The sequence below is a fragment of the Micromys minutus genome, assembly GCF_963924665.1.
Source record: "Micromys minutus genome assembly, chromosome: 1".
Classification (NCBI taxonomy): Eukaryota; Metazoa; Chordata; class Mammalia; order Rodentia; family Muridae; genus Micromys; species Micromys minutus.
Genome location: NC_137969.1, coordinates 63695365 through 63720862, shown reverse-complemented (window position 1 = coordinate 63720862; position 25498 = coordinate 63695365). Strand labels below are relative to the sequence as shown.

At 40.3% G+C, this 25498-nt stretch overlaps 2 protein-coding genes across 2 annotated transcripts in view; both read right to left on the bottom strand.

The window, feature by feature from the left end:
- Positions 1-10142, bottom strand: part of LOC308430504 (kinesin-like protein KIF28) — a gene marked incomplete at its 3' end in the record, with an annotated part of 51293 nt that extends 41151 nt beyond the window's left edge. Inside the window, exons 1-2 of the mRNA XM_080929642.1 lie at positions 10042-10142; positions 2206-2397 (exon numbers count right to left, since the gene is read on the bottom strand). Coding sequence (XP_080785768.1) covers positions 2206-2397; positions 10042-10122 — 273 coding nt within the window. The 5' untranslated portion in view covers positions 10123-10142. The remainder of the gene's footprint in view (positions 1-2205; positions 2398-10041) is intronic.
- The window catches only part of AHCTF1 (AT-hook containing transcription factor 1), a 56272-nt gene continuing 40634 nt past the window's right edge, over positions 9861-25498 (bottom strand). Inside the window, exons 30-36 of the mRNA XM_080929629.1 lie at positions 25103-25202; positions 23355-23449; positions 20434-20639; positions 17302-19057; positions 13535-13668; positions 12106-12182; positions 9861-11464 (exon numbers count right to left, since the gene is read on the bottom strand). Coding sequence (XP_080785755.1) covers positions 11269-11464; positions 12106-12182; positions 13535-13668; positions 17302-19057; positions 20434-20639; positions 23355-23449; positions 25103-25202 — 2564 coding nt within the window. The 3' untranslated portion in view covers positions 9861-11268. The remainder of the gene's footprint in view (positions 11465-12105; positions 12183-13534; positions 13669-17301; positions 19058-20433; positions 20640-23354; positions 23450-25102; positions 25203-25498) is intronic.

Below are 25498 nucleotides of genomic sequence, written 5' to 3'. Positions count from 1 at the left end.
GTGTGTGTGTGTGCGTGCGCGTGTGGTACCAGAGGAGGGTATTGCATGCCCTGGACCTGGAGTTATAGGTGATTGTGAGCCATTCAACACAGATGCTGGAGTCCAAGCTCAGCTCCTCAGAGCAGTCAGTGTTGTTACCCACCGAGCATCCATCTGTCTAGCTCAGTCAACCTCAGGAGCAAATGCCAAGTTTAGTGACTGTGCTATCCTTTCTACTTAACACTATTAGGAATTTAAAGATTTTCGTTGTTCTCAGTTTAAAATTTTTAAATTAAATATTAATTTATTTTGTGTTCATGTGTGAATTTGTATGTGCATGTGAGGAATTCAGAGGCAATTTGTGGGGGTTGTTTTTGTCCTTCTACCATGTTTATTCCAGGGATTGAATTCAGTTCATCAGGCACGGTGGGGGTTCCATCTCACTAGTCCTTATCCTAAATATTTATAAATTGAAAATTTCAAATAATATAAAATGTTGTTAAGTCCTAGGTAGGGAATAAAATCATTTAATAAAAATTTTAGTGGTGGAGTCTTCCACTGGGACATATTCTGGGTATCTTCTGCAAGCTAAAAGAACTCTGGTACATCTTCTAGCTATATCTCAAGTTTCTTGCTACCCGTCACTATGATCAGAGGAAAGAGTTCCCTTCACTGTGCTTCACTACACTCACCAGCTTTTCATTGTTAAAATACCTCAGACAATCTGGTTATAAAGGGGAAAACCAGCTTGGGATCATGGTTTCAACTGAGGCTCAATTAGCCCCCATCCCTGTAAGTCTGTGACGATACAATGTGTAAGTCTGTGACAATACAATGTGTAAGTCTGTGACGATACAATGTGTAAGTCTGTGACGATACAATGTGTATGTCTGTGATGATACAATGTGTATGTCTGTGATGATACAATGTGTAAGTCTGTGACGATACAATGTGTAAGTCTGTGACGATACAATGTGTAAGTCTGTGACGATACAATGTGTAAGTCTGTGACGATACAATGTGTAAGTCTGTGACGATACAATGTGTATGTCTGTGACGATACAATGTGTATGTCTGTGACGATACAATGTGTAAGTCTGTGACGATACAATGTGTATGTCTGTGACGATACAATGTGTATGTCTGTGACGATACAATGTGTAAGTCTGTGATGATACAATGTGTATGTCTGTGATGATACAATGTGTAAGTCTGTGACGATACAATGTGTAAGTCTGTGACGATACAATGTGTATGTCTGTGATGATACAATGTGTAAGTCTGTGACGATACAATGTGTAAGTCTGTGACAATACAATGTGTAAGTCTGTGATGATACAATGTGTATGTCTGTGATGATACAATGTGTAAGTCTGTGACGATACAATGTGTATGTCTGTGATGATACAATGTGTATGTCTGTGACGATACAATGTGTAAGTCTGTGACGATACAATGTGTATGTCTGTGATGATACAATGTGTATGTCTGTGACGATACAATGTGTAAGTCTGTGATGATACAATGTGTATGTCTGTGACGATACAATGTGTAAGTCTGTGACGATACAATGTGTATGTCTGTGACGATACAATGTGTATGTCTGTGACAATACAATGTGTAAGTCTGTGATGATACAATGTGTATGTCTGTGATGATACAATGTGTAAGTCTGTGACGATACAATGTGTAAGTCTGTGACAATACAATGTGTAAGTCTGTGATGATCCAATGTGTAAGTCTGTGATGATACAATGTGTAAGTCTGTGACGATACAATGTGTAAGTCTGTGATGATACAATGTGTAAGTCTGTGACAATACAATGTGTAAGTCTGTGATGATACAATATGTAAGTCTGTGATGATACAATGTGTCATGGTAGAAGCAAAGGACAGAGACTTATCCATCTTCTCACTGCTAGAAAGCAAAGTGGGAGAGGAGAGGCAGGGGTCCACCCAGTTCCTTCAAGGACATGTTAGTGCTCAGAGTTTCTCTTAGTAGCTCTTGATTCTCAAAAGCACATTAAGCTAAGGAGTGAGGCTCGGCATTCCCATGGCTTCTGAGTATCCCAACTGCAGGTGCTCTTCATGCTCAGGCAGCAACCATTTCACCAACTGAGCCATCTCTCCCTGCTCTGGCACAGACAATACTGAAGCATTTAAAGCATGTTATACAAGAAAAACACAATATGCAAAATCTGCCATTGATATTTCTAAGTGACTTACCTGGCCTGCGAATTTACTAGTTGGATCAGATGGAATGAGGACACCATCTTCATCCTTTTGGAATCCATCATGGGACCAATATGTCAGGTCAAAGGTAAAGGTCTTCACACGGTCTTCATTCTTAGGGTCCCGGATGGTGATACTTCGGGAATGCATGGAAATCACACACTGGCTTCCAGAATTCTTTTCTCTCTATAGTGAGGTTATAAATTCAGAATCAGTACATTCCTGCTGGATGAAGTTACTTGTCCTCACCACTTGTGGTAGTTTGATTAAGAATAGCCCCCACAAGCTTATATTTGAATTTTTGTTTTCCAGTTGGTGGCACTGTATAGGAAGGATTAGGTGTGGCCTTATTGGGGTGGGATTGGAAGTTTCAAAAGAACACACCCACACCCACAACAGGGTATGCCTTGGGATTTTGAAATGTCTTCAGTTACATGCCTCCTCCAGCAAGACCATTCCCACTCCAGACTCACTTTATATTTCTCTGCTTCTAACTTGCCAGTGCACGGCTAATGCTCCAGCACCATGCTTGCTTGCCTGCTGCCAAACTCCTGGTCATGATGGTCATAGACTCAACCCTCTGAAATTATAAGTTAAATACTTTCCCTTTTCAGTTACCTTGGTCACAGTGTCTCATCACAGTATAGGGCAATGAAAAAGATGGATTTTTAAGCCCTCTTCTTTGACCAGAGTTGATCTTCCTAGGTCCACCTTCTAGCAGGGCTCACTCTGTACAACCCCAGTCTCTACCACTTCTTTTGTCTCATGGCACCTCACAGATTGGGGCTGGATCCCTTTTTTTTGAAACAATTGAGAGGCCAACCAAAAAAACAAGTGTCTTAGGGTTTTATTGCTGTGAACAGACACCATGACCAAGGCAAGTTTTATAAATTACAATATTTAATTGGGGCTGGTTTACAGGTTCAGTGGTTCAGTCCATTACCATCAAGGCGAGAACATGACAGAATCCTGGCAGGCATGGTGCAGGAGGAGCTGAGAGTTCAGCACCTTCATCCAAAGGACACCAGGAACAGACTGAGTATCTTCAGGCAGCTAGGAAGGTCTTCAAGCCCACTCCTAGAGTGACATGCTTCCTCCAATAAGGCCACACCTTCAAATAGTGCCACTCCCTGGGTCAAGCATATACAAACCATCACACCAAGAAAGTGGACAAGAGTCTAGAAGCATGAGTGAGAGGCCACACAAGTCGGATATAGAATTCTGTGTGGGAAGTGTGCCCTGTATGGTAGACTGTCAGGAACCACAACAGGACATGTTAATAACTATCAGGTTATCATTCTGAGATGGCCGCCTCAGATTATTATATAATCTGTGACTGGTTCACCATTATTAAGCAAGGCTATAAGGGATCCATTTGGAAAGATTTCTACTATTAAAATGATTTTCCTATTGTTATTATTAAACATCTATAACAATCATTAAATCATAGCACACCCCTTTGGAGCAGATCTCTGCAGATGTCTTATAGTGATGCTATATAGACAAATTGGTGATCTCTTAAGTCTTAATAATGAACCTATAAGAATTTCTAAAATTATAGCAGTGATTATTAAGCTCTTTTATAGTGGGACTGCTATGAAGTCCATTTCTGATAGTCAAAACTGCAGTGAGAACTCTGCCAGTCTCCCAATTGTCATCAGTTAATTGCTCGCAGATGGTAACCAGACTTTCTCCTACTCAGAGCACATTCCAAGAGGTTGTAAAACAATTAACCAAAGGTCATAAAAAAGGAACAAACTATTTACTATAGGTGCTAGGACAGAGGATAAAATATTGACTGGGTTTATCTATACAAATTTTCACTAATAACTTGGTTATGGTTTTAAACTTTCAGTGAACCTGTGGAGCTGAGACAGGTGATGGATGTTTAGCCAGATAATTATTCCTAAGGGATGTGCATGTAAACATACTCTGTCGTAAACTTCTATCTCAACTTATGATTTGATTTTTTGTATGAACTTGTGATGAACTTTGTTGCATGTGATCATGTATTCTGAGAGATGTATAAGTACTGAAGACAGAAGACAGATCGAAGGGATTTTTCCCTTGCTAGAACTCTTTTCCCTTTCCCTGCTTAGGATCTTTCCACTTTTTCATTAGATAGCTTTCATAGGAAACTTTTTACAACTTAGTAATAAATGCTGTAATCACTTTTCTAAGTATTGCTTTTTCCTTACTGCAACTTCAGATTTGCTGACTAGGAGTTAGAGCTCAGCAGTTCCTGCTGAGATAGAACAAAGGCCACATTACTCAATTCCCTGCTGTTAGGCTATAGGTGTCAATCGCCTAAGCTAGCAGCCTTTTACCCTCAGAAAGGGTAAGAAATTTTTTTAGGACTTTTTAGAAGTTACTATCAGCATTTCAGTAGAGTTAGAGAGCTAGACAGTCAGTCCTGAGACCCTCAGACTGCAAAGCCATCAACTCTGGGCCGGGAGGCTCCTGGCAGTAGGTGCTGTGACCATCCTAATGAGTATGCATATACACATTTGACCTGCTTGCCAAATGCCACTGTACCATTGTCAAAAGGGCAAGGAGAGTCTTGCCACTGTAGTGGGGTTGCTGCTGTGGGCTGGATGACAACCAATGGCCAATGACCGCGGGGAAAAGAGCTAAAGAATCAGAAGACTTACAACTCAAACAGTGCTAGGGAAATAGAAGCCTGGGCTGCCAAGGAAAAGCCATGTTGAGCTTCCTGAAGTTAAAAAAGAATGGGAGAGGGATCAAGTGGAGCCATCACCTCATTAACACAGCAGAATGTGGATATTAGAACCCTGGAAGGGAATAGGGAGGAGCTTGGAATTGAAGGAAAAGAACTGAGACCTCCCCTGCCTACACCCGATTCTTACTTTCCTGTGATTTAACAAGGTGTAGAATATGATGCTAAAGACAGAAATCAAGACTTTATGGCAGCATTCCTAGACACATAGTAAACTCTCTTAAGTGTTCCTGAAAGCCTCACCTCCTGAGTGAGCACGTCCTGGGATATGGGAGTAGCATTTCCATGAGAAGAAATGGAACGGAGAGACGGCAAGCATCAAGGAAGTCCTAAGTATTCTGTGGGAACTGCGCATGGGTAGAGAAGCCACTTATGCCCAGGCATTTCAAGGACCGAGGAAGTTCATTTTTACTCTATTTCATTTTATTATACGTGTATGATGTATAATGTGTGATGTATATATGTGTATGTATGTATATGTGTCTGTGTATGTGTATATATATGTGTGTGTATGATGTATATGTATGCGATGTATATGTATGCATGGTGTGTGGAGATCATAGGACAACTTTTAGGAATCAATTTTCTCCTTCTACTCTGGGCTCTAGGGATCAAATATGTCACCAGGCTTTGCATAAGCTCTTTTCCCCACTGTTTGAATGTTTGGCTCTGTCTTAGTCAGGATTTCTATTCCCGCACAAACATCAGGACCAAGAAGCAAGTTGGGGAGGAAAGGGTTTATCTAGCTTACACTTCCATATCGCTGTTCATCACCAAAGGAAGTCAGGACTGGAACTCAAGCAGGTCAGGAAGCAGGAGCTGATGCAGAGGCCATGGAGAGATGTCACTTACTGGCTTGCTTCCACTGGCTTTCTCAGCCTGCTTTCTTATAGAACCCAGGTCTACCAGCCCAGGGATGGCACCACCCACAATGGGCTGGGCCCTACCCACTTGATCACTAGTTGAGAAAATGCCTTACAGCTGGACCTCATGGAGGCATTTCCTCAACTGAGGCTCTTTTCTCTGTGGTAACTCCAGCTTGTGTTAAGTTGACATAAAACCAGCCAGTACAATTGACCCCCTGTCAACTTGACACACAAACACAACACTATTAAGCCTCAACCCTTACTTTTTAAATTCATCCCCAAGATCTAAATAAGCTTAAGAGTCCCACAGTCTTTACAAATTCTTACATATTAAAATTGCAATCCCTTTAAAATATCCAGTCTCTTTTAAAAATCAAAATCTTTTTACAATTTAAAGCCTCTTAACTGTGGGCTCTACTTCTTCAAGAGGGAAAAATACCAGCAAACAGTCACAATCAAAAGCAAAACCAATCTCTAACATGTCTGGGATCCACTCACAAACTTCTGGGCTTCTCCAAGGGTCACTTTTCCATCTCTGCCCTTTGTAGCACACAGCTTGTTTTCTAGGCTCCAGCTGCCTGTTCTCCAATGCTGCTGCTGCTCTTGGCGGTCACCCCATGGCACTGGCATCTCCAAAACTTTCCTGGGGGCATTAATTGCCACTGAGGATGCACCCTCACCAATGGCCTTCCATGACCTCTCACAGTGCCGAGCCTCAGCTGCTCTTCATGACCCCTTCATTCCTTCAAAACCAGTATCACCTGGGTGACTCTTACACATTACCAAGTCCAGCCACAGCTTGAGGAACAACCTTGGCTATCTCTGGAACACAGCCTCTTTGTGCTCTCATAAAATGCATCCCAGAAGATTTCACCTCAGTGAAGCTGGTCTCTTCTTAATCACCACTAATTTCTTAGCTCCAGCTGACCAGCATCAATTGCTTTAGTAGTTCTGGTATCTTGTTAATCACAGCTGATTCTTCAGCTCTAGCTAACCAAAACCACAGAATCTTCACAATCAAAACAGCAACAGCCTTGATAAGAGTCTTTAATCTTCCCTCTAAAATTTCACAAGCCAGGCCTCCATCTTCTGCACTGTTCTCAACATTATCTTCCAAGCTCCTACAGAACATCCCACAGAACTCTTAACATCCCAATGGCTCTTCTAGTTCAAAGTTCCAAAGTCCTTCCACAGTCCTCCCCAAAACATGGTCAGGTTGTCACAGGAATACCCCACTATGCTGGTACCAATTGTCACAGTCAGGGTTTCTATTCCTGCACAAACATCAGGACCAAGAAGCAAGTAGGGGAATTAAGGGTTTATTCAGCTTACACTTCCATATCGATGTTCATCACCAAAGGAAGTCAGGACTGGAATTCAAGCAGGTCAGGAAACAGGAGCTAATGCAGAGGCCATGGAGGGATGTCACTTACTGGCTTGTTCCCCCTGGCTTGCTCAGCCTGCTTTCTTATAGACCCCAAGACTACCAGCCCAGGAATGGCACCACCCACAATGGGCTGGGCCCTTTCCTCTTGATCACTAGTTGAGAAAATGCCTTACAGCTGGATCTCATGGAGGCATTTTCTCAACTGAGGTTCCTTTCTCTGTGATAACTCCAGCTTGTGTCAAGTTGATATAAAGCCAGCAAGTATAGGCTCATAGTTGATTGAACTGTTTGGGTTTAGGAGGTGTGTCACTTTGAGGGTTCAAAAGCCCCATCAGCCCAGTTGGCTTGCTCTCTCTGCCTTGTGGTTGTTGTTTCAACGTGCTTAGCTACTGCCACCCACAGTACCAGGCCCGCCTGCCTACCGCCATACTCCCTCCCATGATGCACAAGGCCTCTACTACCCCCTGGAGTCGTGAGTCCCCAAATTAAGTGCTTCCTTTTATAAATTGCCTTGGTCATGGTGTTTTGGTGTGACAATGGAAGAGGAACTAAGCCCAGTTTACAATGTGGACAAGTCTGTTGTTGACCTGGGAGGAACTGCACACATTGTCATACATAACACCTGACAAGAGAAAGGGACAGGCAAACATGAGAGGAAAGTGGATGGGTGGCACTTGGGGTAGAAACAGGAATGGTTGCTCCATTCCTGAACTACAGGAAAATGATAACCTAACGTGATCTTGGTAGCCCATGCAGAAGGAAAATAAGCCCAAAGCATATTTTCACCCTTGTCTTCCTCTGCTCCAGAGGGAATGGAGTTTCTGTGGGACATAGGAATAGTTCCTCGGTGGAATCCCAAATAGGAATATTGTAAGAGATGAAACCAGAATGACTGGGTTACACAGTCCTCCCAAGGAACTCACTGAGACTGCGAAGACGAGCCCATTGCTCGTCTGCTGGATTCATATGCTGAAGGTGCGTGGGTCCCTGGCATCTGAGGCTGCTTTCTAGAGCCATGTAAAGTAACTGGTGGAAGTGGGGGTAAGAAATTAGAAATTAGGGCCATGCCTCCCCTCTATTTTGCTCCTCAAGGACATTCTGAGAGTAGATAATATTAGAAAAGACACAAAAGGGAGGAATTAAAAATATGTTGTAAGGCAGTACTGATAAGGGAGCAGTTGGGACCCTTGACTGCAGCAGCTACTCTTCTGGTACCTGTGAGAGAACTTGAGCAAAGTCAATTTTTGGAAGGACTTTTTGGGACTGTTTGGCTGGGCAACTGGCGACAGGAGCTTGTGTCAGTCTGCAATCAGCTTATCAGGAAGGAAGCAATGATTCAACCGTAAGCACGGTCAAGCTGACGGTCTCAGTAGCTTTCATAGCTAGTGAGGCCTGATGTCCCAAAGGCTCCAGAACCTCCCCGAAAAGTGCAAACACTCCAGGAAGCAAGCACACTGCCATGCCAGCTTGCAGGGACATTTCATAGTCTTAGCATCTAATGCAGCACTAGGAGGGGTTCAGTAAGCACAGGTGATAAAAGCTGCCAGGTAAACCAATAGACCGGAGAGGCTGTGAAGGAACCGAGGTTGGGATTTTGACTTGCTCGTGTTCCTCCAACTGTCTCATCAGTGAGAGAGCCAGGTGAGGCTTGACTTTTAGGGAGCTTCATACCTGCCATTCTGACAGTACACAGGACCACTCTGACCTTGGGCGATACCATCTTGGGTGTTCCTTAGAACTGGGCAATCCCTAATAGAACTGAACATTTTAGGTCTTGTCGCACAGGCCAGCTATCACAAAGCAGTGTGGCTGGGAACCTGGTTCTCTTGCTGGCATGGCCCGTCTCTACTATGACACGGTGCGAATCAGTGAAGATTATAATCGCTCAGACACAGTAGGGACTATGTACTCATCCATTATCATGAGGGTATGAGCTGGTGGCATCAGGACTCAGGATCCTGGATATCTGAGACATTCCTTGGGGGTGAGTAGCAGGTAAAATCCATTTGATTCTTGATGTGGCGTGTGTGTGCTTGAGCAGGGGTATAATGGAAGCAGGTTCCAGTAGCTGCATTGGGCACAGCACAGCCCTCTACTAGCATCCTCTGGAACCTGTGGAGAGACTTAGGTCCAGTTGTTTGGTAAACAGAACATGTCTATGTATGCAAGGTGCAATAAGGCACAGACAAGGGGAAGAAGTCCCCTTGTGCATGTGAAATCTCTCAAACAGTGTTCCCATAAAATTAACTTGTAAGTGCAGCCTGGCACATTCTCATTATGTGACTTAGGTCTGGTCTATTTTAGCAATCTATGTTGGAGTCACTGATGTTTCCACATGTGGCAAGACCTACTTTTAAGATAAACATTTCTTTTTCTGGTGTTCCATGTTGCCCAAGCTGGCCTTGAATGCACAACATAGCCAAGGACTGAGCTTCTATACGCAAGCTGGAATTCTACACGCCACCGTGCCTCACACAGTGCTGGTGAGCTGCTCCAGGGATTCAGGCATGGTCAGCAAGCACTTATCAACTGACATCTCTCCCACCCCCCATGTATTGAAAAGATTCCACACATCTTCATTTACCAAACTGTACTGTTAAATAATTAACTTGACAGTATTTCTCTTGTCATTTTTTTTTATTGTGCTACTTGTACCAAGGAATGAAATTAAATGTCTGCTAAATTATGCTTAGATCTGTTATTCATTTGACAAATTCATTTAAATAAGTTTAATATTTCATAAATGACAAGCAGCTTAAATACAAATTCAGTAACTATTATTTAAAAAAATTACTAAAATCAGGCAGTAATTGTCAACAAGGCAATGGCCATGGACTGACCTGGCTGAAAGGCCGCACCCGCACGGCCACTCTCACACTGTCCGTTCTCGGCACAGGCATTTCCATTTCCTCATCATCCATGATGCTAGTCAGTAGAAAAATAACGCACACAACACAGCTCACGAAGACATCCACAGCTTAGCTGACGAAGGCAGTCTGCTTTTAGGTATCAATTATTAAGGGTCCATTCATTACACACTATCAATTACCTGTCATAAATTATTTGACAACACTTATTTATTGATGAACATCAGGGCATTCATTAGGCGCCATTATGAATGGTGCACACTCACACAGCAGAAAAGGGTGTTCTGTTCCTCTTTTCTGACATCTGCTCACACTCTCCCATTCTCTGTAACCTGTGCCTGAGGTCCTGTGGCAACCACCAGTTTTAAAACCTGAATACTAAAGAGGCCTCTGTGATTCAGTAGCAAGCTCTTCTGCAGCACGGGAGTCTGACATCCTCTTCTCAACATTAGGCACACACCAGGTGCACTGTTCTATATTTCTTTCCCAAATCCTTCCATGAGGTTGCTAAGAAGCAGTGAAACCGGTCAATCTAACCTGGATAATTAGTCTCTGAATTGAGAGACAAGATAGTCCTTAAGTTACTGAACAAGAAATGCCAGCAAAGGAAACCAATGCAATGCTGGAAAATTACTCATTTGAGGTAGATTACACAAAATTTGTAAAACTACAAAAAGGCAAAAATCACATGCCCACAATTCAAATTCAACACAGTATCAGGCAAAGCCCAATGAATACATGTAATGGTTAGAGATCCAAGGAACAGCATCAAAGTGCATACATTATAAAACAGCAACGTTAAAAAATCATCAACAGTCGATCACCCTCCTTTTAAGACAGTTCTAGTATCTTAACAGTAAAGAAAGAAAATGAACAAATGTCTAGTAGCATATAAAATTACAACTAAAATAGAAATCCCCTCTCAAAAATCTAACAGACACACAGTGTGTACTTTACAGTAGTTTATTTAACATCCCAATGATAAGCCATATTTACATATTATATAAATGTATGAAGTATTATAAAACGCCTGGACTAGAAGAACCGCACTCCACATGGAGTTACTTTACTTATTTACTTGCTTACAAAATTGTACAATTTATATAAAGTATTTCCATCCAAATTGGGTGACTTTTAATAATCCACACAAACACTGATGACTTTTACAAACAGGTGCATGTTAAAATCTTGGGCTAAAAATTACAGCATTTTCCTGCGTAAAATTTGCTTTGGAAAAGAAGATGGCTTCTTTCTGCCCCCTCCAAGGGTTTTTCCTGCTACTTCTGCAGTTTTTCTTGGCTTTCTGGTCTTTATTTCATCCACCGGACTCGCCAAGGGAGAAACCAGCTTAATTTCTACAGGGGGAGGCGACCAAGAACTTCCTTTTCCCGTGTTTCTGAAAGAAAGATACAGTCAAGTAGGAATGAGCACAATGTGCTGTCTTGTCACGTGCTTCACTCTCACAGAGATGTGGAGAGTCACGGATCCAAGTACAGCCGTGGCCGATGGACAGGCAGAGTTAAGGCTTCAGTGTCCTACTGTCCTCATGTGCTGATATGAATACTTAGCCGGAGATATATATAAAATACTATCACAAGGACGGTCCAAATACCTATAGTCAGCTCATGGGATGAGAGCCAGCAGAACCACACACTTAGAAACAGTAGCAAGTCTGTGTATCATCAACATATACAAAGGAAATGTACATGTTAGTGTTAATTTGTACTTCCATTAAACTTAGCCATGCTTAAGTACAGCATGAAAATCCTGTTATGCAAAGACACCTCAAATTGACTTAATTACCACAGAAGTGAAATATCTGTGGGACTTTAATTAATGCAGAGGCAAACCATCTTCTTGTCCAACCATGACTGGTGGACAATAAACTAAATGTGTTCACTCTGTAGAATGCTACCTTCAAGTGCTGAGCTCCATCAATGTCAAGGAGCCAGGCATGTGTGAGGAGCATTCTCATCCTTTCTAGCAACTGCTAGGCTTTAGGGACTAAATGGAGAGGACGGAGCTGATGCTGCTTACCTGCTCGCTTTTGTCTTCGCAGTCCTGATTCTTTTTGTTTTTTGTTCTATGATTTCTAATGGTTTAGGGTCACTCTCCTAAGGGTTAAAAATTTAAAAATATTAATTGTTAAAGCAATTAAGACTTTGATTTTTCTATCAGGGTTGCTCTATTTCTGTCTCTGTTTACCCCTGGCTGTCCTGGAACTCATTCTGTAGACCAGGTTGTCCTCAAAACTCAGAGATCTGCCTCCTTCTGCTTCCTGAGTGCTAGAATTAAAGGCATGCACCACTACTGAAACATTTAAAGTACTGACTTAAAAAGTATTTTGCTCAGATAAGGAGTCAAGCATTGCTAAAAACCCCTACACAGACCCCTCTGGCTGGTTAATAGAAAACTTGATGATCTAGACAAGAATGGTTCTTTCTCCTCATCCAAACACTGCACCCAACCCTGTCTTGTCAGCATTCACTCTGCATTCTTCTACCACCCACCCTCCTAACCAGGTTCTCTTCATCTGTAGGCACAGGGTCACCAAAGATGGCTTTCTTCCTTCTTAGAATGCTTCCCACAGAAACAACCTAAAACCTACACATGGCTACTTGCATTCAGCACCCTGCATTTTTTTCTGAATCTCTACAGCTGTTGAAAGGCCTCTCCCTCCATTCCTGTATCTCCAGAGGCACTTGGGCACAGACATAACTTTACTCAGCACACTAATTAGATTTACCGGTGCTTCAATTAAACACCCAGATAATTTTAAGGGCCACATTTATTATTATCAGCTTGCTTGTTTTTGAGATGGTTTCATTATGCCTCCCTGACTGGCTGAGGACTAACCACATGGAGCAGGTTGGAACTGAACTCAAGAGCGCCTCCGATCTCTGCCTTGGGCTCTGTGACTGTCACCATGAATGTCACCATGCTGGCAACTACTTTAGTTTTAAAATTTTAACTAATGGGTAACTAGAAAATTGCTGCTCATCTGTCTTGAAAATAGCAAACACACGTTTTTGGCCTTTTGATATAAATGTAAACTACCTTACTTAAATATTACTTTTATTTCATGTGTATTGTGGGGACATGTGTCCCACATGTATGCCCGGCACCCCAGGAGACTAGAAGAGAACACTGGATCCCCCAGAAACTTGGAGTTTGAGGTTGTGAGCTGGGAACTGAACCTGAGTTTTCTGCAAATGAGCTAGTACAATTAAATGCTGAGCCACCTCTCTGGTCCACATGCATCTTTAAATAAATTTATTTTTCAACAAATTTACTTAGAAAAAAAAATCACTTAAAAATCCTTTTAATCTCCACTCTTAGAAGTCTGAGGTAAGAACATGACTTCCAGACAATCCCGGGGTACACAGTCTATTTCAGACACACAAACAAATAACCCAATAAACATAGAGGATGTTTTAATAAGTATATATATTCATGTCTTCCTTACCAGTTCACCTAGAAGCTTGGAAGTATTGGATGTACTTTTCTGCCTGGTTCTCAAGGCAGGAGGGGAAACCACAAATTGAGAAGATAAATCTGACACCAATTCTTTCAGCTGGGCTGCAGCCTCCATGTTCTCAGCTAGAGACAAGTAGGAAACAAACAAAACATTGATCTGTAATTATGTCTGGTTTACAAAACAAAAAGGTGACCAAATATACTGCAAAAATCCTGGAACAGTGTGTATTAGAAAGACAAAAACACCCAACAAAGACAACATACAAATTCATTACACATGTCAGGAGACAGAAGTGATGGCAAAAAAGAAAATATCCTCTCATTTAAGTAAGCCCACTGTCCATGAATATTTTAGGCTTCAAAGTAAATGCCATCACATTATAAAGATGGGACTCCAGGCAGCACAAAGCTATTGTTCATTAGTTTGAAGAATCCCACATGGCACGTGAGTCCCCATTTCTAGACGAGGTTTTTGTGACGCAGTGATTTTATTTGCAAGAGTAATTTCATTTGCAAAGAAAAGACTCAAACTTTAAAACCTCATTCTAAGCACTTGGGAGGTGGTGACCCAAGCCTTTAATCCCAGCACTTGAGAGGTGGAGGCAGGCAGATCTCTGTGAGTTCAAGGTCTACACATGGAGGACCAGGACAGGCAGGGATATTAAAAGAGAAACCATGTCTTGAAACACCAAACCAAACCTTTTCTAGCGATCTCATTAAGAGATCTTGTTCTAATGGGGGAGGGGTGTGTTCATAAAAGTTAAAGCTGAAAAACAGCAGGTTATATATAACACAGACGACTAGTTTAACCACCCCCTGATTGAATCACACAAAGTTAAAGTAAAAAATAAGTAAAAGTAATAAAGGAACCAACTAAGAAGGGGTGAAAGGGTAAGGAAGAGGAGCTGAGTATGATCCAAATGTTATGTACATATATGAAAATGCGAAACAAAATATATCTAATTGCTACATGTGAATGAAGACATTTTAAAAATAAAGCGTCAGTGTGGGAGGGCCCTACCTGCTCAGAGAAAAAGGGGAGGGGGGACAGGGGCAATGAGAGGGTGTAAAGTGAACAAGTAATAAAGAAATGGAGCCACTGTACTGTGATCACAGCAGCAGAGATTACATGCCACTCTGAACTCACTACCCGTGTCTCAGCTAATAAAAAATAGGATACCAGTGACAATTATGTCAGTAAAGATCAGAACGATCCAATGCTTTATAAACAAGTTCTGTATGAAACAAAAAGAGAGATGGACACAAAAACAGACGGCTGACCAACGTCAGATGTCAAGTCTTACTAGTATGGCTTTTGCTGGGCATGAAGGCCCTGACCCATATAGTTCCAGCAGGAGGTAGGGGTAACAAAATGACAAGTCTAAGGCCCAGCTGCCCTGATCCTATCTCAAATAAAACAGTAAGACACCACCATTACTCACAAAAAAAAAAAAAAAAAAAAAAAAAAACAAAATCAAACTCCAACCGAAGCTCATCTGACCCTTTTTGTGTGCACTCTTGTGTAGATGCAGGAGTGTGTCTATGTCTATGGAGGTCAGAGGACAGCCTCTGGGGCTGGTCCCCAGGCGTCTCTACCTTTTGGTTGATGCAGGTCTTTCACTGTAACTTTACACTAGGCCAGACTACTTGGCTCACAAGTATCCTGACTTCCTTCCCCCATCATTGGGCTGAGTACCAAGCCAGCTTTTTACATGGACTGTGGGGATCCAAACTCAGGTCTTCAAGGTTGACTGAGTCATCTCCCTGGCCCACAAAAAAACCATAGATCTTGACAACAGAAAAGCATTAGCAGCACTGGACAACTTTCACCACTAGCTTTGAAAGCAGAAATTATGCTTCAAGCCACTGATGGCAAGGCACCCTTCCTACTGTTTAAAATACAAATCTAGAGTCACAACTCTCTAGGCTACCTGGGAGCAACACATCTTTGGCTTTCTCAGAGTCTACAGTTAAGCTTCCTCACCTACTTCTAGGACTAAGAAGAATTTAGCTGGTGATGGTGCTGCATGCCTGTAATCCCAGCACTTGGGAGGCAGAGGCAGGAGAATCTGTGAATTTGAGGCCAGCCTGCTCTACAGAGCTAGTTTTAGGGCAGCCAAAGTGACAAAATAAAACCCTGTCTCAAAAAACAAACAAACAAACAAACAAACCTTGGCATCATTTTCAAAATGTTCAGCTTATTCATGGTTTCTTTTACATGTCTCTTTTAGGGCATACACAAAAATTTACTTTTTGTGAGACAATGTCTCACCTATCTCTGCAAACTTCTGAAAACACTTCAACAAACAGTACTACTTAGGACTAAAAAGTTAAAAATTACAAGACAAATCCGGAGCTGGAAAAGCTCTCTGGGAAGAAGGGAAAAGGTAGCTCTTGTTTGCAGCACTAGCTACTTTTTGTGGTCAAATAATTCCACTGTGGCCAACTTCAAACAAAATGAAACCGTGACTCTCAAATATCTCCAGTACCTAGTAAAAGGTGCCTATTTTAACACAGGAACCCTTAAAACATGAAAATATCCACAGGATGCTCAAGCACCCGAAGAGTATTAGTGATAAAAATGCTACACATGACCAAATTATAATGTCATATATGCTTAGGGCTCTGAAGACTGAGTATCTGGGACCGGTGACTGTGGAGAGAGGACTGTGGGTAAAATGCCCTCTGTGTAAGCATGAGGACCTGTCAGATCCCCACACTCATGAAAAACGCTGGACAAGTGGTAATTCACAGTGCTGTGAGGCATAAAAGAGCGAGTTCTGGAGGGTCTGCTAACCAGTCAGTTTAGCCAACTGCTGAGCTCCAGGTTCACTGGAAGTCACAATCTTTGGCTTTAACAAAGGCTAGTGAACCTATATATATATATCTACCACGAGTTTCTGAAAATGATCATAAAATAAGTACATTCATAAACTGCAGCGTGTGGTTTAATACAGAGTCTTGCCATATGGCCCAAGGTAGCCTTGCTGCCTTAGCCTCCTCAACACCAGGACTATAGGTGCACACCATGCTTGGCTCATTCTATTTATTCTTTAGTAAGACCATCCATATACTAAAGCATATATTATCTCATTTTCTATAACAGGTATATACTTTTAATATAAAAGGCTACATAAAAAATTACGTTAGCTAAGGTGTTTGTTAGCATAATAAGAACCACCAGAGAGATGGTTCAGCAGTTAATAGCACTGATTGCTCTTCCAGAGGTCCTGAGTTCAAATTCCAGCAACCACATGACGGCTCACAACCATTTGTAATGGGATCTTATGCCCTCTTCTGGTGTGTCTGAAGATAGTGACAGTGTACTCACATACATAATCTTTGGGGGGGGAAAAATGCTGTTTCTTAAACTTCAAGCACTGTTTGTCTCAAAAGACTTTTTATTAAAACACAACAAAAAAGCTATATTTAAAGGGAAATGAAATAAAGTCACTTAGATATAAAGACAGAAGAGAATAAAATAGAACTATGTGAAATGGACTGAGGGATGCAAAGAACCGTAGAGAATCTGGATAATCTTTAATTTGAAATCAACTAGGAAGCAAACCTTTACATCAATTTTATCTCATGGTTTTTTTTGGGGTGGGGTGGTAGGAGAAATAGGTGTGTTGTCTTTTAGTCATGATTTTTATTTAAGGAAAAATATTTAGTGCTTCAACTCAAATTGTGCTTTAAAACAACCAAATTTTTAGGCTGTGTATTCTAAGAAAGATAAAAATGAATAAAACTAAATACCTTTTGCTCTTTTCTTTGGAACCTTCACTGAAGGAGGAGAAAATAAAGGCTCAGTTTTGGGTTCAGAAATGTCTGTTAACATGGTCCTTCTAGACCTAGTCCTTGTGCTCCAGGAAGTCTTAGTGAAAGCAGCAGTGGCCTGCAGTCTTTCTTCGGTGGACTCTGGGTGGACTATGTCATCCGCCAAGTTGGATACTGCCGGTAATGGACCTTTTGGGCTTTCCTCTGCAGACTTCTTTGTAGGCTTTCTCTTAGACGTCATCACGGTAGCAGCTTCCGTATTTGGCACTAAGATGGATTTTTCTAAAGCACTCACATTTCTAGCTGGGGTATTCCGTGTAGATCTCCGGACAACTGGAACTTCTTTCTTCTGGGCGCTTGTCTGTTTCTTACCAGCTGTGGCACCTTCAGCTTCTAGTGGAACTACCTTCCTGGGTCTCCCACGTTTCCCAGGGGTCTTAGGCACATTAAGTCTTGTCTGAAGGAATGAGTCAAGCTTAGGCTCTTCTGTCACACTTGACACACTAACTTCTCTCTCTCTGACCCTTTTTCGTTTTAGAGGCAGTTGGCAGCCACTGTGTTGTTCCTCATCTAGTTTATACTCCATATTTTGAGTATCTTCTAAATTGGCATTCCTCAGCTCTTTGACAGTCCTATCATGACTTGCTGCTTTACTACCTTTGAGATCATTTACAGTTTCTGCACTTTGCTCATTTTCTATAGATTCCTTAGTTGTTCTAGGTGTCCCCTTTCTAACAGATGAAAGCTTAACTCTTGTTCTAGAAGGTGTTTCTTCAGCTGCTAGCTCGGGTGGCTGCGTTCTCAGCCTCAGTCTTTCCAGCGTACCCTGAGGCTCCTGCTCCACAGCACCAGAGCTTGCCAGTGTGCCTTGGCCAAGGTCCTTTGTCTTTCTTCCTCTCCTGGAAGGGGGAGGACTTTGAGCTGTCAGCTGGCTCTTAGGTGCTACTTTTATGTCAGAAGAGGTACTTTCAGAAAATGCAGGAGTTTCTTTTATTTTTCTAGTTTTCTTTTTAGGAGTAGCAATTGCTGAGGGCTCTTGTTCTGATGTGACATTCAGGCTTAGGGCAAGTTGCCTTCTAGTGAGAGTTCTAGAAGAAACCATGTCATCACCCTGGCTGGTATTTACAGTCTCAGCCCGTGTTTTCCTAACAGTCTTCAGTGCAGAGCTGGTCAACCTGGACGAATGCGCAGCCTTTGGAGTAATGACTGCTATGTCCTCATCAACAGCCTCATCTGCTACCACAAGAGTTGCTTCTTTACTTCTTGTGTCTTTAATCATATCCAACAAGTTTTCTGCAATTGCCACTTTAACTGGGTCAGGCACGTATGGTAAAGTCTCTTCCTTGTGGGATTCTTGGTCACTAGTCACAGCAGATGGCAAAACTGTAACATTTTCTTGATTATTGGGTTCCACTGGGGACACAAGGTTTTCCTTGGTTGCTATGTTGGTCACTTTTGGCAACACATTAGGTACTGCAGAGTCACTTGCCTCAACTTCTTCTTCACCTTCTAAAATTAAGGTAAAGTTGCTCTGGGCCACAAAAAGTTCCCCATCTACTTCAGCAGCATCACATTCAGCAGAGTCTTTATCATCAGGCAAGTCACAAAACTGCTGCTCAATAGCATCGAGATTACACTGAAGTTTATTCGCTCCTAAGGGGTCCAGCTCATTAAATGAAAGATTCTTGGACTCCTCTTCTACATTTTCAACTTCAAGTTTTTCACATCCAATTAGCTAAAATGAATTAAAGGTAAGAAACCAGTTAACAAATTATAAAGTACATTTTGATCTAACGCATACAGAATTTTAACGACATCTTACTCTTTGTGTGTCCATTCTAAAATATAAACTACACTTGACTTATAGCATGGCATATGCTAATGGGTTTACTTCATTAAGAAATGGAACCTCAAAATGACTACACAGAAAAAAAAAAGATATTGAGATTATGAATGGAATTAAACTAGAAATCCCACATTTTCTTAGCTAAAAAGACAGCATTAACAAAATCTTGAAAATCATTATGCTAACAATTCTAAGAAAATTAAAGACTTACTTATTTTACCAAGAAAAAAACTTAAGCAGAGAAAAGGAAACAACCCCAAACAATAATCCCCAAATTACCTAACTATCCACACTTTCTAAACAGCATGATCCCCATAAGGTTGAAGAACAATTCACCTACATAAGCTCCCTTGGGCTAGACTCAATCTTCTTCCCTTTGCTGGGGCTGCATAAACCATGAAATTCCTAAGGCTTTCAAGTTCAGTACCTCTCTTGCAAGGGTTTGGTGGAAGAAGGAATGGTCCTTGCATTTACCTTTTGGTAAGGGAAGGGGAGAAAAAGGAGGAGGTAGAGAGTAACAGAGAGATCTCCTGACCAAGAAGGTAGACATTATCACCCATCTAGACAAAGACATTTTCCCACTCCCCAAATAGTGAGTTGGCAGACTGGATCCAACCTAGAAATGAGGAGTCCCATTACACTACTCCCAAATACTCCCATGGTTTTGTTAGCCTCCAAACTTTAGAAATAAAAATTTTAGTGCCATTTATTTCGGGGGAAAAATACTTATAAAGATGAATGTAGATGAATTCATAAATTAATAACCCCCCAAATTCCATACAATTTGATTTTTATGAGTTAGAAGTGATTAGCTTTTATTGTTAACTCCATTTACTTAAATTTCCCTTTAATAGTGAAAGGGATTTTATAAGACTGTAGAAAAGCAGGAAGTCCTATAAGTACTAAAAGACATCTTTTTCTAGTGTCTCCCACAGACATGCAGAGATCCTGTTTATTATATTCACTTCTTACACATAAGGGCTAAATGTCAGGTCGTTAATATGTTTACTGACTGCTTTAAAAAACAAAACAAAAATCCCTTCCATTTAAGGCAAACAAACAAACAAAAAAAGAAGAAGCTATATAATTTGTACTTTAATAGAGGTAAAATAAAATAATTTGTGTTATTTTATATTCTACAAAATATCTATACTTATTTTTGAGATCTTAAAAATGTTGCCCAATGAGCTGATTAAATTTAAATGATCATCTTTGAAGCCCAACTATACTAAAACTTATAAAGCATTAAAAAATAATATTTTTACATGAATTTCTTGAGTATCAGAAGGATCAGCAGAAATTTGAGGTCTTTCTTCTGGTAAGCCAACGTTCTCTTTTGGTACATCAGCTTCTATTTCATCTTCTTTTAAGTTTAATGTTAGTTTTTGGTCAAGGCTGCACTCAGAGGTAACAGGGCACTTGGAGGTGATGGACTCAGAGCTTTCAACATCTTCAACCTTGTTGGTCACAGCTGAAAAAACAAACAAAACCAGAATAATTTCTTATATTCTAAACAAAAAGCTTGATTCATACAGCTCAAAAAGCAATGAATTACCTACACTTTATTAAGTTTTATCTTGTTAAACAATCAGAAGGTTTGTAACGTATCAAGAGAATGATCTCTCTGTGGTTCTTCCTCTGTGCTCTTTAATCTCAGTTGAAACAACATATGTATATTTCCCACAAAGGCAAACATGGAAGAGAAACTTCATACTTGAATCACATTGGCTTTTCTGAATTGGAATACAATTCTTGCCATTATTGTCAAAGTTTATCATAAGCAAAACTACTCTAAGGGAACTCGAGACTCCTAGAAAACTAGCCACCCTCATTAGCAGAATTCTAGAAGAGATTTGCAACACAAACTTCAGTGTCTATACTTCAGTGTCTATAAAATGAATGGGTGTCTTTCTTTTGGTAGCAATCATTCAAATAGGTACAGATGTGTTCTCATGGCTCAATTAAAAAGGAAATCTTTCTTTCTTTCTTTTTTTTTTTAAACTAATTTATTTACAAATAAGACATGGAAACTCCAGACCAAAACATCACCTTTTAAAGACTATTCTTTTTAGATTATCAGTGAATATTCATTAAACAAAATGGTGTCTTGTTGCAACATTTCTATACTCTTGAATCATATACATTCCCCTAGGCAGTGCTCACTACCTTTGTCCTCCTTTTCTTTTGATGGTTATGTTCCTGCTCCTTAATAGTCCACTTTCTGCTTTCATGCCATACACACATATTTTAATTAGATATATATATATACATATATGTGTGTATATATACTTATATCACATTGATAAGTGGATATTGGAAAACTGGCATATTTTTCTTTCTTAGTGTGGCTTATTTTGCTTATGGTGATCCCCATATCTATTCATCTATTCATTTTCCTGCAAATGTCATAATTTTAACTGATTTATGGCTGAATAAATTTCTATACACACAAGAAAGATTTTCATTGTCTATCCTTCTGACTCAGGAAAATCACAATCCTTAAGAAACTTTTTAGTTTTTATGTGCCCACCTGATGTTTACATACTGACACTAACACCATAAATATGATTATTATTATTATTATTTTTGGTTTTAAAAGGCAGTGTGTACTTTTTTTTTTCTTACCAGATTTTTTTCCCTTTATTTATTTAATCCACATCTGGGAGGTTCAGACATCTTTCATATTTCTTCATGTCTAACTTTTATGTCAACATGAACCTTGGCATTTGTGAATGACATAAAACATGATCTCTCAAGAGGAAAAAAAGATGTCTATATTTCGCCTGATTAAATACTCCTATACATTTTAATGGGCTCATACTCCTAGACTATAAATATTAATTCAATGAGAGATGATTTTCACCTGTGTCTGTCACCAAACCCCCGTCCTCTCTTTATACACAAAGCACATTAACATTTACTGAAAGACATGAAGTATTAGAAGTCTATTACTGCTATGGGAAAGTATTACAGACTTTAAATTTAAAAGTTAAATGTACTGCTGATGTAATTAATGATAGTTTGAACAGCAGACAGCATTGACTATAGATGTCTTAGCTTTTGCTGAGTGCCAAGTACTACTATACACATTTTACATAAAAACAGTATTTATCAGACAAAACATACCCAGAAATAGCTCAGTCCTACAATAAGTGCAGACCTAACTTGTGAAACCTCAGCTATCTCATTAAGATCTGTGCACCATGTAATCACTTCACTGTCTCCTTTCCAACGCACAACAGATTCAAGAAGACAATGTAGATTGGTAACCCAGCCTCATGAGTAACCTGGCTTTTACTTTACATGTTGAGAATCTTCCCTATTTTACAAAAATTATATACTCCATTTATCTCTCTTTTTGTTGTTTCTATCTGTTTTTGAGACAGTCTCTATATGGAGCAGTCCTGGCTGTGCTAGAGTTGTCATAGACTAGGATGGCCCAGAATTTACAGTGCTAGGATTCAAGATTTCAGTCACAACACAGAGTGCGTATCATATTCTTTATTTTTTAAGATTTATTATGTATACAAGTACACCATAGCTGTCTTCGGACACAAGCCACCATGTAGTTGCTGGGAATTGAAGTCAGGACCTCTGGAAGAGGGGTCATTGCTCTTAACCTCTTAGCCTTCCCTCCAGCTCCTGTGTATCATAGTCTCAGTCTTGGGATAAAATGCACAAGCCTGCCCCAGATATCACTTACACTGTGACAGAGCAAAAAGTGCAGGAGAGGGGGTATGAGCTCTAGATCTAGAAAACACCATCCAAGCACAATGCTAAGATTAGATGACCTAATATATAAGAAATTTATTTGGGAGTAGACATTCCATGCCTTTTCCTTTATCCAACTGTGAATGCACAAAATAAATATACCATCCTCATATTTGTATAAAACAAATGGTTATATTAAAAATTTGACTTATTAATTTCCCCGATAAACTGCTATAAACAGGTAGTTTATTTTGCTATTTTTTCATGTTCCAAAGGAAAGTATGTTCACAAAATTCATCAAGGTCCCTATTCTTAAAGTTTTTTTTTTTTTTTTTTTAATTTTTAATTTTTATTTTTTGGATAGTTGATATCCATGAGTAAAATGCTTTTACTCCATGGAAGCTGGCCAGAGAAGAATTAAGAAAGAAAAATCTATTCTTTAAAGTGCTGATTCAAAGCCCTAAATGATACATACATTCACTGTGGTCTCCTTTAAGTACGGAGGTTCGGCTCTCAATAGACATTATTCCATCCAGAACTGATGTCTTGGGTTTTGAAGTGGAGGTCTCCCTTGAGAAACAGAAATGCACACTTTAGTGAATGAGACTCCATCTGTCCCACCTTCTTCTAACTCGCTACTTTGTTATAAAAGCTAGAATTGAGAACCCACTATCAAAGAGAATTCAAAGTTTTTATAAAATTTACAAGAGAATTAGAACACTGCTACATTTTCTCTCCTACTTTTCTCTAGTTTGCTCTTTTGTTTAAAAAGTGTTATGCTGTAAAAGTACAGTTAAAATGATTTTTAAATTCCTGTAAGTATGTAAGTTACATTTCAGGCATTTTACAATGTCTATTTTTCAGGTAGTCTGTCAAGAGTCCAGTGTTTGCTGAGTCTTGGTAGGCCCAGCACGAGCACTTTAGTGCTACCTGGAGATATGATGATAAAGGACTCAGAACAGACAATGACATGCTGCACAACACCCGGCAGTGGCAGTTACCCGTAACTTGGGCTCTCCTCCAAGTCCCAATCAAGCATGCTGAGTCTTAAAGACAGGACAAGCACCATCTTCCCAAGAAAGCAGTCTCTAAAACATCCGCAGGAAATTTGTGTATGTGTAGATTATCTAGATAACAATATTTATAGTAATGATGACTAATACCCAACAACTAAATCTTCACAACTTACCCAATAACCAGCTTGTCCAGGCAGTGGTAGAGGGAAACAGAGGCAGGTAGATCTCCAAGTTTGAGGATAGCCTGTTCTACAGAGTGAGATCCAGGACAGCTAAGCTACATGGAAGAAAATGTCTTCAAAAACAAAAGAACAAAGAAACTAGCTTGCCAAATATTGATATTTCATCTAGATTTTCAATGAAACTAACTTTTCTAATATGAAGTCATTTGCTTCTTGAGTTTTTGCACCTGTCCATCAAACCTACTGAAACAAACATTTTTATTAAAGTGAAAAATTACAAAATGAGGAACAACAACAACAACAAAAAAAAAAAAAAAAAATCAGGAAAATGCTTTATTTTTTCCTACTATTTTTGTTGAAGTGTTGGAGGACTCCAGCTATTACATTTTTATCCTCAGCAGAAAATATGTGACTGGGCTGGAGCGATGGCTCAGAGGTTAAGAGCACTGGCTGCTCTTCCAGAGGTCCTGAGTTCAATTCCCAGCAACCACATGGTGGCTCACAGCCATCTGTAATGAGATCTGATGCCTTCTTCTGGTGTGTCTGGAAACAGTGACCGCAAACTCACATAAAATAAATCTTAAAAAAAAAAAAAGAATGAAAGCTGTCACTGCTTATCCTGCACAACAGTGTTACTCAGTGTTGAACTAAAACATAGGTAATAGATTGCTCCAGTAATCTACTGATAGATTAGGATGGCTTACTCCATAATGGAAGCTGGCATTATTGGCAGTTTTGAGATGCCCAATGCAGGTCCTTAGAATAGAATGAATGTGGATCCTCTGGAAGAGTGGTACACACTTCACTTTTTCCTTCTTCTTCTGAGACAGGGTTTCTCTATGTAACAGAACTCTAGCTGTCCTGGATTCGCTCTTCAGACCAGGCTGACCAAGAATTCGTAGAGATCTGCCTATACCTGCTTCCAGAATGCTAGGATTAAGGTGTGTGCCATCATATCTGCAGTGCATTCTTAACCAACAAGCTGTATGTGCCTCTAACCTCCTCCTTCGTTCGCATAAGCTTACCCATCACGGACTGATGCCACACCAAGAGAAGCTTCAGCTCTCTGAATAGGGTCTAAGCGACTGAATTCTGAAAATGATTCCACCGCAGAGACTACCGTGCCTGTAAGCCACACAGATAAGGTCATGGTCAATGTCTTTACAGAAATGCCCGGTCCTACTTCTTTTGTTCTCTTGTATTAACTTCTTGGCATCAAGCTGTTAGCACTTCCTTCTAATTCTTTGGGTCTAGCTCAAGGGCCCCTAACAACTTCCCAATTCTCCTTTTTGGTGGGTGTAACAGGTCTCTCTAAATTAACTCAATTCTCAACATCCAAGGAGGTAGTTGAAAAAGACTGTAGAATTAACTTCACGCTTAATACAAACCATGTTCAGAGGTTAAGATTTCAAACTTAACCT